Source organism: Dryobates pubescens, chromosome 16 (genome assembly GCF_014839835.1).
Source record: "Dryobates pubescens isolate bDryPub1 chromosome 16, bDryPub1.pri, whole genome shotgun sequence".
In the NCBI taxonomy this organism is placed as follows: domain Eukaryota; kingdom Metazoa; phylum Chordata; class Aves; order Piciformes; family Picidae; genus Dryobates; species Dryobates pubescens.
Window position 1 is genome coordinate 19,328,547 of NC_071627.1, and position 16,074 is coordinate 19,344,620.

The window sequence follows — 16,074 nt, forward strand, 5'->3', positions numbered from 1 at the left end:
TGTTTAAAATTGTTTGCATTCTTTGAAGTATTTTTCTCTGAAAAATGCAGGCAAAATTACCCCTAAAATACTGGAAGTACTTTACCTGTGGTTCAGTTTCTATAAACTGTATTTTAACGTATTTTGAATGCATGTAAATCTTGCAACTTTTTTCATGGAAGAGGAAGTTTGTCTTCTTGTCTGACACAGTTGGAAGTGATTGGATATTCTTACCTACTGGTTTTTCACTAGCAATGCCCATTTATTCACGTGGAGGAATTTGGTCTCAGACTTCAGCTGCCCAGTCAGTGTTGCTATAACCTGTAGATACACAGATTTAAAGCTGAGTGCTCTCATTGCTCACTGTCACCATACTCCCTGTCTCACAGAGATGTGACAGTGCCCTCTCTTGGCTTTTCTGAACAGTTCTGGTTTTTGTAAAAGAAACAATACTGAAATAAGTTTAAAGGTGTACAATAAAGAGTAAAAATTACCTGCAGTAAAAATTATCAACAGTTTGGTGGTAATGTTAACTCATTTATTTGTCATGCCTTTTATTTTGGGTGTGACTTTCAAAATACACTTATTTAATGCTTATGTCCATGTCAAAAGTTTCTGTAAACGTGTTTGTCACAAGATTTCACTTGCGCAGGGTTGCAGCGAAGAGTTTGGGGTAAATCCAGATGTAGTCTCACCAATACCAGGGTGTCTTAAACACTGGCTGTGAAGGTACTTTCTGTCTGTCTTGAGCGTTGTACGTCCATTTGTTGGCAACGCAGACCGCGTCCATGCGATCCAGCACGATTCCCTGGAAGCTGCCCAGTGTAAACTAATCAGAGTGCCCCCTCTGGTGTCTGAAAGTGTCCTCGGATATTAAATTTATATCAATCACAGGAAGTCTTGGCAATCAAGCTAGTCACTTTTTCCCTTCACATCTGGACGTAAATTATTTTGTTGTTGCAGAGGTCACAGGAATCATGGGTAGGGCATGGAATGAGGGCCATAGAAAACATGGGAAAGGAAGAATAAAACTGGATTTCCACCTTTTTAGAAATGGTTATTTTTAAGTGACCTGGAATGATGCCAAACTATACAAGGGTGGTGGGTTGTTTTATTTTTTTCTTTCCCTTCAGCTTTACATTTGTTGCTGAATTAAATGTGGCTTAAAGATACTTTGTTTTGGAACTCTTTGTGCCTTTAGATCTCATCTAGGCGTTTGTAAAAGAGCTTTCTCCTGCTTACTGTGGACAAGAACTTCACCGCAGCAGGGTTTTAGAAATAGAGCTGTTTCTGTGCTTAGAGGGCTTCAACTGCACCTTCTTTCTTTCTTTTGGCATTACTTCATTTCCCTTGTTCTCCTGTTTTCCCCCCTTTTAACCCCAGTGCCCTCGAAGCCATGCACTTCAAGCTCTTCCACACCTAATGTTGCCTTTCTTTTTTTTTCGGTCCGGTAAGTTTGCATCTTTTCTTGCAATTTTTTTTTCATCTTCATTCTGAAACTCTTTGCTCTGAGAAATGAAGGAAATGCTTCGTTTTATGCTTCCTCCCCAACTCTCCATCAAGTCTCTCAACCAAGCGCTTAAGGAGGGGTTGTAAAAACAAACAGAACCTTTCCATTCAACTCCCTCCTTTCCTTGCTCGGGACAAGGGAAGCAGTGTGCCGAGAGCTGCGGAGCGCTGGAGCCTGTCGCGTTGGGCTTGTGTTGTTTTAAAGCGTTCCATGCATATGGGAAATAAAGATGGTATGAGCTTACGTTTGTCTGTGTGCTAAAGCAAATGTCAGGAACAGAAGCTTGAGGTGTGTTTAGCATAAATGAATTTGTAAAACCTTAATTGCTGTTGTTCCTAACTACTGCTGTGTTCCTACCTTTCTTTTTTTTGTTGTTGTTTTTAGTATAGATAGATTCTGTTAGCTTGCTGATTATTTATTCAGTCATGTAGCTTACGCTCTCTTTTAGACACAAAGTTGAATAAAATCATACATCAGGATCTGACAGCAGGAATTCTCATGCTGAGAATCCAAGATTAAGTCCAGGAGTTTTATTCTGTTTTAACAATTACCTTCTGTGTCCACTTTCAGACTTAAGGGGATCTCATTCTTGTTTCTGCTGCTCATAACTCCCAGTTTCAAGATCTTTGCTATCCTTATGCCAAATAAAATTGATTGAGTATTGCTTGAATGGTGTTTTGTGCCAACTCCTACATGGACAGAGGGATGACTGTTAAGCATCTTAATACTTGTTTTCATAGTGGGTTTTTTTTTGGTTTCTTGTTTTTCTAGTCCTTTCAGGTCCAGAGGTGGTTTTTAAGCAGCAAATGCCTCTGCCACATTGTATTGTAAGATCATTTAGATCTTCCTGCAGTTAAATCAGTTAGACTTTATGTGATGGTTTGTGTTGTACACAGTCAACTTAACAGGGTTTTTAGCATCTGAAACCAGTTGTACAATGTACTTTTAACAGTTAAGTGAGCGTTCAAACTTTTGATCCAATAGGTGTAAGCATGTTATTTTGATACCCAGCAAATTCAGGAGGGAAAGCAGAGGCCACTAGGTTTCCTCTTACTGATGTTTTCATTATGTTATGTGCTATATTGCTCCAAAACTAGAGAGCTGTTTTCAAGCATTCTCCCAATGAATATTTTGAGTGTACTCACTTACCTGAAGATGTGATGAAAATAATTGTGTTAGCAAATGTATCTGGATGCTTCTAGAGGCACAAAGGAGGTTGCTGGGCTTATAGTTGAAGGTCACCAGCTGGAAAGATTCAATAAAAAATTTAAATAAATCCCATGTTGACTGTTTTAGTATAACTGATACAGAAAAATTGCTTCCTTTTTCCAGGTTAGGTTTTTCTGTGTAGAGACAGCCAGAGCTCCTCGCAGTGTTTGCATGGCTTTAATCATAACTGAGTGCTCTGCAGCTTTTCTTCTTTTACTGTTTTCCCTTAATTAAATAAATTCAAACTAGGAAACACCTTCTAGTGAATCTCATCTTCTTTGCTTCAGTCTTCTATGTGATTTTTTTTTTTTCTATTTAATTTTTTCTTTCTTTCCTTTGGTTGTTTGTTTTTTTTTTCAGCAACACCTGGTGCTGGTATTCCTGAGTTTGTTTTGTAGCATTCACCATTCAAAAAAAACAAAACAAAAATGTGTTTCTGATTGAGTTATAAAGCCCCTTGCAAATAACTGTAGACCATACAAACCTGTAAGCAAACCATATCTGGTTGGAGAAGCTATCAGCTTTGACTCTGGGGATTGAGCTTGGATTTTAATTTGACCCAAAGCCATTTTTACTGGACTGAATCCAGCTGTAATGTAATCCCTAGTTTCTCATCTATATTCTTGAAGACTAATAGAATAGTAAAACCTTCTTAAGGATAACTTAAATGTGTTGTGTAGTGTCCTCGGGGTAGCTTCTACACTAAAGATGTTTTCTTTCCCACCCTGTAGAGGTATCTCATTAAGCGAGATGCGCACTGGTGTCATTATTAAGTTTTCATGCGTTTCTTAGTTTTGATGCTAATCTTCATGTGTGTTAATTTTTTTCCTTTGCAGCACCAATGTGGTTATGAATTATTCAGAAATCGAGTCTAAGGTTCGAGAAGCAACCAATGACGATCCATGGGGACCTTCAGGGCAACTCATGGGAGAGATTGCCAAGTAAGTGATAATTTGGCTCAGTGATGAAGAAAAGAAAGGTGCATTTTATAGAGGAATGTGAAATTTGCTGCTAAATCAACTCTACAGCATGCTGACTGGTAGTGCTGCAAAGCTGCTGTAAATAAAGTCTTACTCTTTTAACGAATGAGCTTGGAATGTATTGGAAACTGCCAAACAAAACGAGGTGAAAATATTTGTTAAATTCTTGATTTTTATTTATGTAGCCTCGCAGTTCTTCGAATGTATCTCACTTCCTTGGAGTGTTTATTTTCAACCTGCTTTCCTGTGACTTTTTTCAATGAAGCTAAACACGTCATATTCTTCCTTGAACTTTTTATTTTCAGTTAAAATGACTCTGGAAGTGTCAGGTTTGACTAGTTACAATGGTTATTCACGTTAAGCATTATTTTCATTATAAATTAGTGAAGATTCGTTTACTGCCTCAGATTTTTTACAATTACTTTTTTTTTCTTTTCTAGTGCTGCTATGTAGATGACTTCTGTTAAGAGTAAGAAAATAGGGATAGCTTTTTCCCTTGGAATGTCATCCAGTACGAATGGGCTTAGATCAAGGCTGCCATCTACTGTCAGCCCTGAGTCTTAGCAAGCTATTGTGGCAAACGGGGGAGAATTGAGTATCTTTACTCCTTTTGTTTAATTCTTTAGGGCTACGTTTATGTATGAACAGTTTCCAGAACTTATGAACATGCTTTGGACCCGAATGCTGAAAGACAATAAAAAGAACTGGAGGAGAGTTTATAAGGTGTGTCTGGAAGTGTTCAAGATTTTGTATGGGTCTATGAAGGACATAATGCTTGTTTGATGTGTCGTCTTTTAGATACTGCTATATCACTTACTCCACTAGCAACCTGTAAGACTTTTTCTATCTATATGCTTTATAATTCTGTTGATAATTCAAAGATGTCTTTTAGATGCTTTATGTGGGAGAAGAGAAAGAAAAGGCATTTTTGGGTTTAAAAGTGTGTCTGAGGTGCTACTTAACGAACATAATGGAGCAATTACATTTTGCTGATATTCAAGAACTGGAGTAGCATGCACATTTTGAAGCTACCCAAAGGAGTTGTTATGGTGCTTCATGAGAAGCAGAGGATGAGTTATTGTGCTATCAGGAAAATGTTTTTGAACGAGTTCAAGTGTACCTGAAATAAAAAGGAAACTAATTTTCTGCCAATTCACAAGGATCTAAAAATTTACAGTTTAGCTTTGAATGTAGCAAATTTTCTTTGAGATCCCATGTGAAGCTTTTGTCCTCCTTGTTTTGAAAACAGACCTGAATCATTTGCATTATTCTTCTCTCTGGCTAATTAGTATGGTGCAGGAACTTTTTTGCTTAAGATTATATCATGTTGCACTTTGTGGTGTTCAGTGTTCACTGAATTATGCAAATATAACCTCATTTTTTAGAATGGATGTATTGGACTAGCTTATATTTCGTTTTCCTTGATGCCAGGCTTTTGTAACAAGACAGAATGAATTCAGAGGCATGGTTTATGCTTTTCACAGGTGCTTGATGTTTTGTATTCAGAGTAATTGTTTTCCCCAAAGTACAATATAAATTAATATTTAATACTATCACACATAGCTACTTAATGTTATAAAGACTGCTTGGAATTGTTTATCAGGTTTGGGTAGGTTGAAATATGATAGTTTTAGCTGATAAAGGCACTACTTTGGAGAAAGTGAATTCTTCTTTTTCCTTTTTTTTTGTTTTTTGTCTTTTCTTTTCTTTTTTTCTTTTCCTATTTTTTTCTTTGTTTTTCCCCGCAATAGAAATCCTCAACCTAAAACTCATTGCAATTGAAGTACTATTTCATCTTCACTTGTTTCGTTGCTTGCTTAAAATTGTCCTGAAATGCAGGTTTGTATATCCAGTGCATCCTGCAGAAGGCTTCTTAAATGTCTGTAGGAGTTGCTTTCCAGTGAAAACCATTGGAAAGTTGTGGGGGAAAAGAGGCAAAAGAAAGTCCTTTATTCAGCAGGGTCAACTTTGTCTCTCAGTTTACTATTGCTATCTTATAAAATAAGCTGTAGCTGATGAAGGCAACTACTTGTGATTTAGTAATAACAAATTAGAGTTTGGCAAATATAGTTTTGATATTCTCAAGAGCCAAAGGTGCATGTAGGGAAAACATTTGGGGTTTTCTTTTTGTGTGTGTGAACTCCATAAGTATTTCTCTAAAGAGGAAAGTGTTTCTACTTTTATGACTGATTACTAATTTGGGGAGGGAGGAGGTTTGGTCTTGCATTGATGATTTATTTTTTTGTCCCCCTTCCCCTAAAAAAAAAAGAAGATAGAGCTTTTGTTCATGCAATCATAAGGTGCTTTGTATTTTTATAGTCTTTGCTGCTCCTAGCTTACCTCATAAGGAATGGATCAGAGCGTGTTGTTACAAGTGCCAGAGAACACATTTATGATTTGCGATCCCTGGAAAATTACCACTTTGTAGGTGAGCAATAGAAAAATCTTATAAGCAAATTAAAACAGTAGTTGGAGTTGTCAGTCACCTGAACCAGCTTAGAAGCTTCCCCAGTCTAATTAGAATGTGACTGTTGCCAGTTGTGTGAAGAGTGCAGAATCCAAGACGTGGGACCCTAGAGTATTAATTAGTGAAGACAAGAACTTGCAGAAAAGACTGGCTAATAACAACAGAACCAACACAACATGAGTGTTCGGGTTTATATTAAAATATGCACTAGAGACTGGTCCCCTGTGGTGTCCGTAAAGGAATAGCTTTAATCATATGGGAAGAAAAGGTTAGAGCTCCAAAACACACACATCTGTTTGAAGCTGGGGTTTGGTGGTGGGGTTTTTTTTTTTTTTTCCCCTCCCACCAAATAATATTTACAGTGCAAAGACAGCAAAGCCTGTGTGTGTTTTGAATGTGAAAAAGGCTGGGAAGGGAGCACACTTAGCTTGTAGTGCATCATCCCATTGAAAGCAAAAAAAAAAGAAAGAAATTCAGCTTTGCAAGGAGTCTTGAGTTCTTGCAATTAAACTTGCAAAACAATGGACTAAAAGGACTGAGGAAAAGGGGCTGTGTTTTTAAAGGGTTAAAAAAAACCCCACCACAATCTTTGTTTCAGTCTTTGCTAATGTTTTCAGTGTTTCAGCAGCAGTCAGAGGCTTTCACTGAATGGTGTATTTAGAAACTGCTGTTCATCTGTGGATGAAAACTTGTGTTGAGACAAAATATTTGGTCCCTTTTAAACAAATGTAGCAGAACCTTGGTAGCCCCAAGATCTTTCCCTGACTGCTGCATTCATAATTCAGGGTTTCTTATGGGTGTGATACTCAGTATTGCTGCCTCTGATTTATTTATTTTTTTTCCTTTGTCCCCTTCTTCCTACATACCCTGTGCAGATGAAAATGGTAAAGACCAAGGTATAAACATACGCCAGAAGGTAAAAGAAATGGTTGAATTTGCTCAAGATGATGATCGTCTTCGGGAGGAGAGGAAGAAAGCAAAGAAGAACAAAGACAAATACATTGGGGTCTCTTCAGACAGTGTTGGAGGGTTCAGATACAGTGAGTACTTCCTTGGTCAAGGATTGGCGATCTCAACTTAACTTGGCTTGGATAATACAGATAAAGGATTTCTTAGATGCTCCTTCAGATGCTTTTTCTTTAAGCATCAGTGTGACTGTTACAAAAGAAATCTTGCATGTTTTTCCCCCATAAAAATTCAAATTAATTGCTTTTTAAAATCTTCAAGTTAATCTTTTTTAGGTTGTAACTATCTAGAAACTTGTACAAATGACATTAATGCACTAGCTTTGCCAAAATTTAGCTGTCTTGGTTTTTTTTTATCCCTAGGCAGCCTCATTGTGACATGAATGCTGCTGTAGCAGAAGCAGATATATGCCCATATTTCTAAGGGACTTTTTTAGTCTTTAAAAAACAAACAAAAAAGTGATTATACTTGCCATCCACCACAGCACAGGAATTGCTTCACCTGCTCCTGCTAACCTCTGTTAGAACCATAGGCTAATCTGGATTAGGACTTTTAGGGCAGTAAGATTGTTTGGGTTAAACAATGTACATGCCATGTGGCATTAGAATTCTTGGTTTCCCAAGTTTGGACACTTGAAAGATATCTGTGTGGATTCTGATGTATGCCAGATCTGACCTTAAATGTATGTGCTAAGTAGCTTGGAAGTGATGGAGCTTGCTTTAGCAATACAGCTGTTACTGTCTCAGTTTGTGTGTTTTCTTAATCTTGTTTGGTTAGTACTGTGGGTCCCATGTGCTTTTCTGAAGGAGAGCTCCCAGAGGTAATATCAAATTACTTAGTGCAGACTAAGCTTGCAGCTTGATGTTGGTTGCACAGCAGACCCGGATGTGGGCTAGAAATTTGGTGCACCAGTGCTCATCCCTAAATGGCAGAGAATTGCAGCTGCCAGTGAAGAAGCTTTTTCATAGCAAATTAGAAGACTTGACATCAAATTTTCAAAATTCTGAAAATAAGAGAATTTGGCCATCACAAATATCAGCCACTATTGCACAAGGTGCCAGCCCTGTATCTAGCTGGGATCTGGTACATGCAACAGGACCTTCATTACTGAGGTACTTTAATTTAAAAACATACAAACCACACCTGAATGCTGTTGAGCAGTAATCTGGTGTACCCTTGCTTCCACAAACAAATCTGCCTGTTTTGCTGAGGCAGCTGATGTTCTTCATGTCAGACTATTTGGATCTTCAGCACACTGTATTTGTAAGATCTTGGCCTTAGAGGATGTAATGTCTTCAGTTTGTCTTTAAGGAGGGCACACAACCAGTACTGTGTTTTGCTTATCAAGTGCAAGTGCCCAGCTTCCTCCTTGCTCCTCAGTCCCTGCTATAGGTTTCTGAGCTTGAACTGGCTTTTACATCTGTGATTCAGCTATCAGTCTTGAGATATTTGTGTTTTCATTGGCCTGAATAAATCCTTGGCCACTTTCATTAAGGGATGAGTCCCAAAGCCATAGTGGCATAAGGCTCTGCTTTGCTAGAGTCAGTGATGTCTGAGAGAAGGATTTGGTGAAAGATCTGAGTAGCAACTGTGCAGGACCTAAAATTCACCTGTCCACCTCTGGTGCTATGTATTCCTTTTACTCTTCAGTGTGAACCTTAAACTTAGATTTGCTCTCTTGTGTTTTGGGCAGGTAACTTCTGTGCTCCTCTGTTCTTTCTTTTTCCTCATGTGCAGACTGGTTGAAAATCTCCATCTCCATGGCAGGATATGTCTTGTTTTATTATGTTCTTTTAGGCTTTTGCTACCTGCCTGGAATCTGGTGGTTCTCCTTTTAGGAAGCACTTATGAGTCACTTCATTTGTACTTTCAAGAACACGTTCCTCTGTTCTTTCATTGAGCTTATCTTTTGACTTGCTCTATACAGAATCGTGATCTATCCTGGTATGCTAGGTAGAAGTCTTTTTCTATATGCTCTTTAGTTATCATTCAAGTTTTCTTAATTTAAAGGACTATCTCCTTTGTCTTGGATTTCATTTTCATGGTAAAGGATTTTTAATTATCCCTTCAGTTTTTAAGTAAAGTTAAAAAGGAAAAATCCTTCTGGCAGCACAATACTAACTTTTCCCCAGGTCAGACTTCTAACCTAGAAATATTTTAGTTATTTAAACACAAAATGCTTGTATTTTCAGAGTTTTAACTTTTTCTTCCCTTGAATATGCTGAGTTCTTTTTTAATTTTAAAATTCCTATCACTCAAAGAAGCCTTCTAATGGAGTCCACATTAAAATGCTTGAAAGCCTGACATAAACTGAAATAAGGCCATTTTACTCTCTTGCAAAATTTAACAGTAGTACATTTCTTAGCAATTTCTCCTTTTTCAATGATAAAGAGCTTGCTGGGTTATCTTGCCAATTGTTGACCGGTTCTCCACTTTGAAAAAGTTTCTCCTTTGTGGATCTAAATAAATGTAATTGGAGGCTTGTACTTACTTAGTAAGAAAAATACATCCTCTGGTCAATGATACCTTTAGACAGATATGACTGAGAAGTTGCACCCTGCAGTGCTGGAATCCATCATTTTCTTTTTATAAAAAGTAGCTGAATTGAATACATCTTGAACATTTCCTAAGCAATAATATCATTTGTATGTAACTTGAAGTAATGAATTTTTCACCATTCTTCCTTTCTACAACTCAATTTTACTTGGCTTACGTGGAAAAAAAGATTCAACTAGTGGCTCACATGTTTGAATGCTACAAAAAAAATGCCTTGTTTCCTGGGTGTGATGGCTCAAAAAATGCCTTTTTTTCCCCCCTAAAAGTGTTGTCTAGACCCTGAGCTGTGTTGGGTGGTTTTATTTTCAGCAGAAGGTCTGATCAAAGACCACAATCTAAGTTAGTCAAGTGTGCTCTGTGTGCGCTTCTGACAGTTAAGTCTTTGTTAAAATGTAAGTGGTGTGGGTTGAGGGTTTGGTTTGGGTTTTGGTTTGCGTTTTAAAATTAAACTCAGGATGAGTGGGTGCATAAAAATAAACCCAAGCTTAAGTCTTTTTTTTTTAAACTTTAATGAGATTGTACAGCAAATGTACTTATTGGAAGTCAAACTGCCAGCTGTTTGTAAGCTAAGATATCAGTATGGACATCTTAAATACTTGATTAGGCGAAAAAAATGGCTTCTGTTTCTTGATGCTAGTATTTAGTAGAGATGTCCAGGGTTCTCAGTGCCTGCTGAAAAGGTGAGTTGCTTAACTGCCTTTTCTTTTTTTCATCTCATTCAAAATGAGTGGGGTTCTTTTAATCAGTGTGTAGAAAAGAAGTAACAGGAAGTTATCATGCACTGCACACTTCGGCCTTCCAGTATTTTGGTACCATGCTTCTATGGATTTATAGATGTCAGTCTATTTAAAAAAACTAAAAATCTTTGGTTTCCCTCTGAGCACATGGCTTGGCCAAGAATGGAATACCATGAATTGAGTGACTGTTTCACAGCCGGCACATCCCATGTCTGGTAAGCTGCTTTATGCAGCCAGGGTTGATTGTGCCTCTTGTGCTTCTCCAGCAGAGTCCGACAGTTTCCTCGTGTTCTGCACTGTGCAGTGCATTAAGATTGTGTTGTTGTCATAAACAAAAGTCTTTGAATCTGCATTCCTGCCACTTAATGACTGGCGTTACATGCTGTGCCTTGCTGTAATAGTGTTGATTCAGCACTGTGGGAGCTCTCAGTTTGCTTTGAAAACTTGGGAGGTTGATGTATGTAGGGCAGGGGGGCTTGAGGGTGATTCCAGAAACTCCACAGGCATTTATTATTATTTTTTTCCTGTAATCTTTAGTATTTCTTATCTTAATGCCTTACACAGGTGAAAGATACGATCCTGAGCCCAAGTCAAAATGGGATGAAGAATGGGATAAAAAACCAGCTTTTCCTTTCAGTGATAAGTTAGGTGAGCTGAGTGACAAAATTGGAAGCACGATCGATGATACCATCAGCAAGTTCCGAAGGAAAGATAGAGAAGACTCTCCAGAAAGATGCAGGTACTAGAGTTATTTTCACATGAATTTATCCTTTGAAATTGCTATGGCAAAGCTGTTTGATGTTGCTGATGATCAGTTACAATACTCTGCCGTTCCTTTTGTCTCTCTGGCGGCATGTTTGGGTTCACTACCTGCTTCCTGGATTTCTTGCGCAGCTCTTACTGGCCTTGGGGGAATAATGTAGTTCTGTCAGTAGTTAACTGCTCTTGGCTGCCTTCCATTACTGCCCCTAGCTTAGATAGCTGCTGGCAAAGCAGGGAATTTGGCTGAAATTTCCTAAGCTTTTCCTTGTCTCAGCAATTCAGTGGTCTTCCTTGTGCCAGTGTACTGGATGGTGCCATGTAACACTGCAGTTACTCTGAATACTGAAGTGCTAAAGAGGAGGGAGATGTACAATTGCTCAGACCTCCCTTGGCACAGTGCTTCTTCCCTGAGCTGATTCAGAAAGAGCAGACTGAAGGTGACTTACTGGGCGGGGGGGAAATGTCCATTTCAGCTGAACCTTCTCAAGAAATTTGTATTTTACATCTGGCCATCATATTGGGTTAGGTTGGTGGGTTTTTTTTTCAGTAAGGACTATAACCTACCCTGCTTTGCCTGCAGAAAAAAACTTTACATACATCACACTTCAACAGGTGCACTGAATTTTATTATCCAGAGATCAAATTCACACTTAACAGAATCTGAAATTGCTGTAGAGAAAGTGCTGGAGTATATTGAAATAATTCCCTTTTGGGTAACAACTTAAAATTCAGATTTGCACTGAGATTTGATTAATATTTTTTACAGGAATATCTTCAGATAGAGTCACACACACATTTTTATGTGTGTCTATAAAAATACACATGCACATGTGTATATATTACCAAAGTCAAGCTATTTTGCAGAGAAACAAAAAGTAATTATAATGGTAGCATTTCTGAGAAAAAAAGGTAATACAGTCTTCTTGCTGGGGCATTAATAAATCATAAAACTGGTGGTATTTGCACACATCAGGGTTCCCTCTTAGAACTTACTATCAAGAGACTACAAAGAAGGGATCAGAAGAAAAGCAAACAATTTCAGATTTAACAATGGCATATTGCTGTGTGCTTTGCTGTACTTGCCTTTCAAAAGCAACTTGTCACATGGCATCTGTGAAGCTCACTGTCCACATTTCATGGAGAGGATGTACAGTAAATATTTATTTTTATCTTGATTTCTTTATTTCTGAATGGCTTCTGGTCTCTTATTTACGCTGGTATCAAGTCTTGCACCTTCCAGTGTTTTAGGCAGTCTTCTCTGCAGTCTAGGCTTTAATAAAAAGCAGCTTATTTTGAGGGCTTCTCCACTATATCTCTCCCCTAAGTGACACTGATCTTTTTCTCTGCCAAATATAACTTTTTGGGGTTGTTTTGTTTGTTTTTTCCTGTAAGCTTGGTCCTTGCTGGTTTGTTTTGTTTTGTTTTCCTTTTTCTTTTTTTTTGGGCAAATCTGAAGCGTGGGATTTGCTTTAAAATTTATGAAAGTAATAAACTCAAGGCTTGGACTAAAAGGAGGATTTTTTGAGGGGGACATGCATGAGCAAAACTGATTTGGTAGCTGCAAGTTACTCCACCATAAGGAGTCCAGGTTGCAGCAATAACATTGCTTTGGCTATCAACCTGAAATTTCCTTTTGGCTTCTCTTGACATGGTTGAGTAACATGGGAGGTATTTAGTCAGTGTTGAAGGAGTTTCTTTTGGAGACAGGCATCAAAGAATCCAAGAATTTGGAACTCCAGGTTATAAAATACCTGTCTACTTAACTGTAAATACAAACCTCATAATTCATGTTGCATTAACAGAATACTGTACTTCATATGAAGTATAAGTGTTGAAATTGAAAGAAACATGACATTTGAAGTATGTGACAAGCTCACAACAACATAACATTCTTTTGTAAATGCTTTGTGAAATCTGTGCAGGTCTGTGGGGTTTGCTTGGTTTTGGGTTGGGGTTTTTTTGTTTGGTGTGGGTTTTGTTGGGTGTTGTTTTTTTTGATTGTTTGTTCGGTTTTTGACATGAAAGAAGCCTCCAAAATGGACTACTTTATTTGTAGCCTCCAGCTGTATAATAATGTTGAATTAAATTGTCGTTTCTCCTGACCAGCAGGAGCAGGGAAGTCATTCTGCCCCTGTACTCAGGACTGGCTAGGCCACACCTTGAGTACTGTGTCCAGTTCTGGGCCCCTCAGTTTAAGAAAGATGTTGAGCTGCTGGAATGTTTCCAGAGAAGGGCAACAAAGTTGGTAAGGGGTTTGGAGCACAGCCCTAAAAGGAGAAGCTGAGGGAGCTGGGGTTGCTTAGCCTGGAGAAGAGGAGGCTCAGAGGAGACCTTATTGCACTCTACAACTACCTGAAGGGTGGTTGTAGCCAGGTGGGGAGTGGTCTCTTCTCCCAGGCAACCAGCACCAGAACAAGAGAACACAGTCTTAAGCTGCACCAGGGGAGGTTTAGGCTGGATGGTAGGAAGAAGTTCTTCATAGAGAGTGATTGGCCATTGGAACGGGCTGCCCAGGGTGGTGGAGTCACCATCACTGGAGGTGTTTGGGAAGAGACTGGCTGAGGCACTTGGTGCCATGGTTTAGTTGATTAGATGGTGTTGGATGATAGGTTGGACTTGATCTCAAAGGTCTTTTCCAACCTGGTTAATTCTATTCTATTCTAAATGGTGATACTTGCTCAGCTGGCAAGTCAGCTGTTGTATGGTCTATTGTTTCTGTCTTCTCAGCTTTATAAATCACTATTACTTTAGGTACTGTAAAGCTAATAAAGGTCTAGAAACACAAAGAAGAAACATGACCAACACATCTTACAGTGGTTAATGGAATTTGGCAAACACAATCTTTACCTCCACTATACAGACCAGAACAACTTGGCCAAACTTCTGTATTCTGACCCTACTGATGAAACTAGTAGTCTGCAGAGAAAGAAAGAATGCGTGAGTTAGCTTAGAGCTTGACCTGTGATATAGCTGGCTTGAGTTTACAGTAGATGTCAGTGAAACTGCAGTTCACACAACTAGCTGGAGGAGCCCAGTTTGCTAGTTTGGGTCTTTAGAATAAAAGTGTTAGCACCGCTGTGGGCAAATTGGATTATCCCCTGGTAGCATAGAAGACCAGAAACAATATCCTATGGGTGGGAAAACATCTTGTTTTTCTTTTATGGTGCTTGTTAGTTCTTAGGTCTTGAGCAAATAAACCCATTGCTTCTCCGAGTCCAGCCTGGTATGCTGCAGTTCTGTTTTCTAAACTACCTGCAGATACACAAAGATTCTTGTAAAACACTACACTTTTTTCATAAGAATCCTTAAAATTGTCAGTCTTTGTCTCTCTGACGTTTAGAAAGGTTGACGCAAGCAACAGAATAGAAAGCAAGCAAATCTTCCAGTATATCGATAGAAAGATGCAACAACTTCCATGTGAAGGATTATTTCTGTAGCAGGGTATCATTCAGTTAAAGTATCAGTAAACTAATTTCCTTGCCTTTTAAAGAATGATCAAAAAACATCCACAACCTTAAGGCACAGTAGAAGAACCATGTATCCATGCTTTGATTTCTGGACGTTGCAGCCATGTACGTCCTTTGAGAAGCTGTAAAAATTATTTGGTGCAATGCTAGCTCTAGTTTTGATTTCTGAATTCATTCTGCAATTCTCAGGTGGAGCACTGCAATTTTACTATTCTGAGCACAGAGACTTCAAGGGAACATTAATCTGTAATTACTTTTTTTGTTGTTGTTGTTCTTGTTAATGTGACCGTTAAAGAAAAATATAAAGCAGATCTCCCGAGATAGTTTGGAAGCAGCACAGGTTGTCACAGAAAATTGAGTGTTGCAGTATTTGTCTTGCTTTCTTGCATATGTGCTTAATTTCTTTTCTCCAAAGCTTTTAGGCACTTCTTTTGCTGTAGATGACCAAAGACTCACTAATTTTTATTCTTACAGTGTTGAGATTGATTTCTACCAGGTCTGTAGGAATAGCTGCATGATCAGACTCTTGTGGCTATCAGTCACTTCCTCAATCCACAGGATATTTATATGGACTAGGCAGGCTCTGCAGTGATGACAAGAAATACATTGCAGCAGGTTTTAAGAGGCCAAGCCTTAATTGTGCTTGTTCTTGTCTTAGATACTTTCAAACTCCATCTAAAAGGTAACATCATCCACACTCTTCTGAGGCTTTTAGGATGTACCCTGCTAGCCTGCAGATTAGTGTTCTCTGGGGGTTTGTGTTAAAATCCTGGTATCATTAATGGCAATGTGACCAGCCATACCCTCTGCTGTACTGGTGCACACAGTTGGGCTCTCAGCAGAAATCCAGCACTGGAGCAGCAGACGTGCTGTTAGCGTAAGTCAGTTGGTCGAAGTGCTTTGGAAGGCTAAGGTTAGGTGGTGCCATTTGAGCTCACTTGTCTGTGTAAGGCTGGCTCAAGCAAATGCCAGTAGACACTGGGCTGGCCAGCAGCTATGACATTTTCTTTTTTAAAAGTAGAACATTGAAAAGAGGGAGTGAGCTTTTCTGTTCCCTGATGGTAATGAATTGAGCCATCCCCAGTGGTAAGGAGGTAATGTGTAGAGGAAATGACACATGCAATATATTCCAAAAAGCCCACTATTGTTAACAGAGAACAAAGGCTACCCTCCAGAGTATATTGCAGTTACTGTCATATTCCCACTGACAAAGGGACAGCCTTTCTTAAATTTTGCAGTTTTAGTATTCTAATGCATTATTAAAATATAAAACCCTTCCACTTTCAGCTGCGTTGCTAAGGGAATTACTATTTCAAAATAGGTTTCAATATATTTAAGCTTTCTCTACAGTAATTTTCACTTTGTTATGTACAAATCTCATCTTGATGGCAACTGGCAACGTGAGTGTTGGTAGGGGGCAATTGGTTTGTTTGTGAAAGGC

At 38.6% G+C, this 16,074-nt stretch overlaps 1 protein-coding gene across 2 annotated transcripts in view; it reads left to right on the forward strand.

Moving 5' to 3' along the window:
- The window catches only part of CLINT1 (clathrin interactor 1), a 51,313-nt gene that overhangs the window by 21,324 nt on the left and 13,915 nt on the right, over positions 1 to 16,074 (forward strand). The window contains exons 1-6 of one of the 2 annotated variants that reach the window (XM_054168318.1): positions 1,702 to 1,721; positions 3,535 to 3,639; positions 4,305 to 4,401; positions 5,998 to 6,106; positions 7,021 to 7,185; positions 10,969 to 11,143. In XM_054168318.1, the coding sequence (XP_054024293.1) occupies positions 3,548 to 3,639; positions 4,305 to 4,401; positions 5,998 to 6,106; positions 7,021 to 7,185; positions 10,969 to 11,143 (638 nt within the window). In that variant the 5' untranslated portion in view covers positions 1,702 to 1,721; positions 3,535 to 3,547. Of the gene's footprint in view, positions 1 to 1,701; positions 1,722 to 3,534; positions 3,640 to 4,304; positions 4,402 to 5,997; positions 6,107 to 7,020; positions 7,186 to 10,968; positions 11,144 to 16,074 lie in introns of those variants that run through there. The other variant, XM_054168317.1, reaches the window with a different exon arrangement.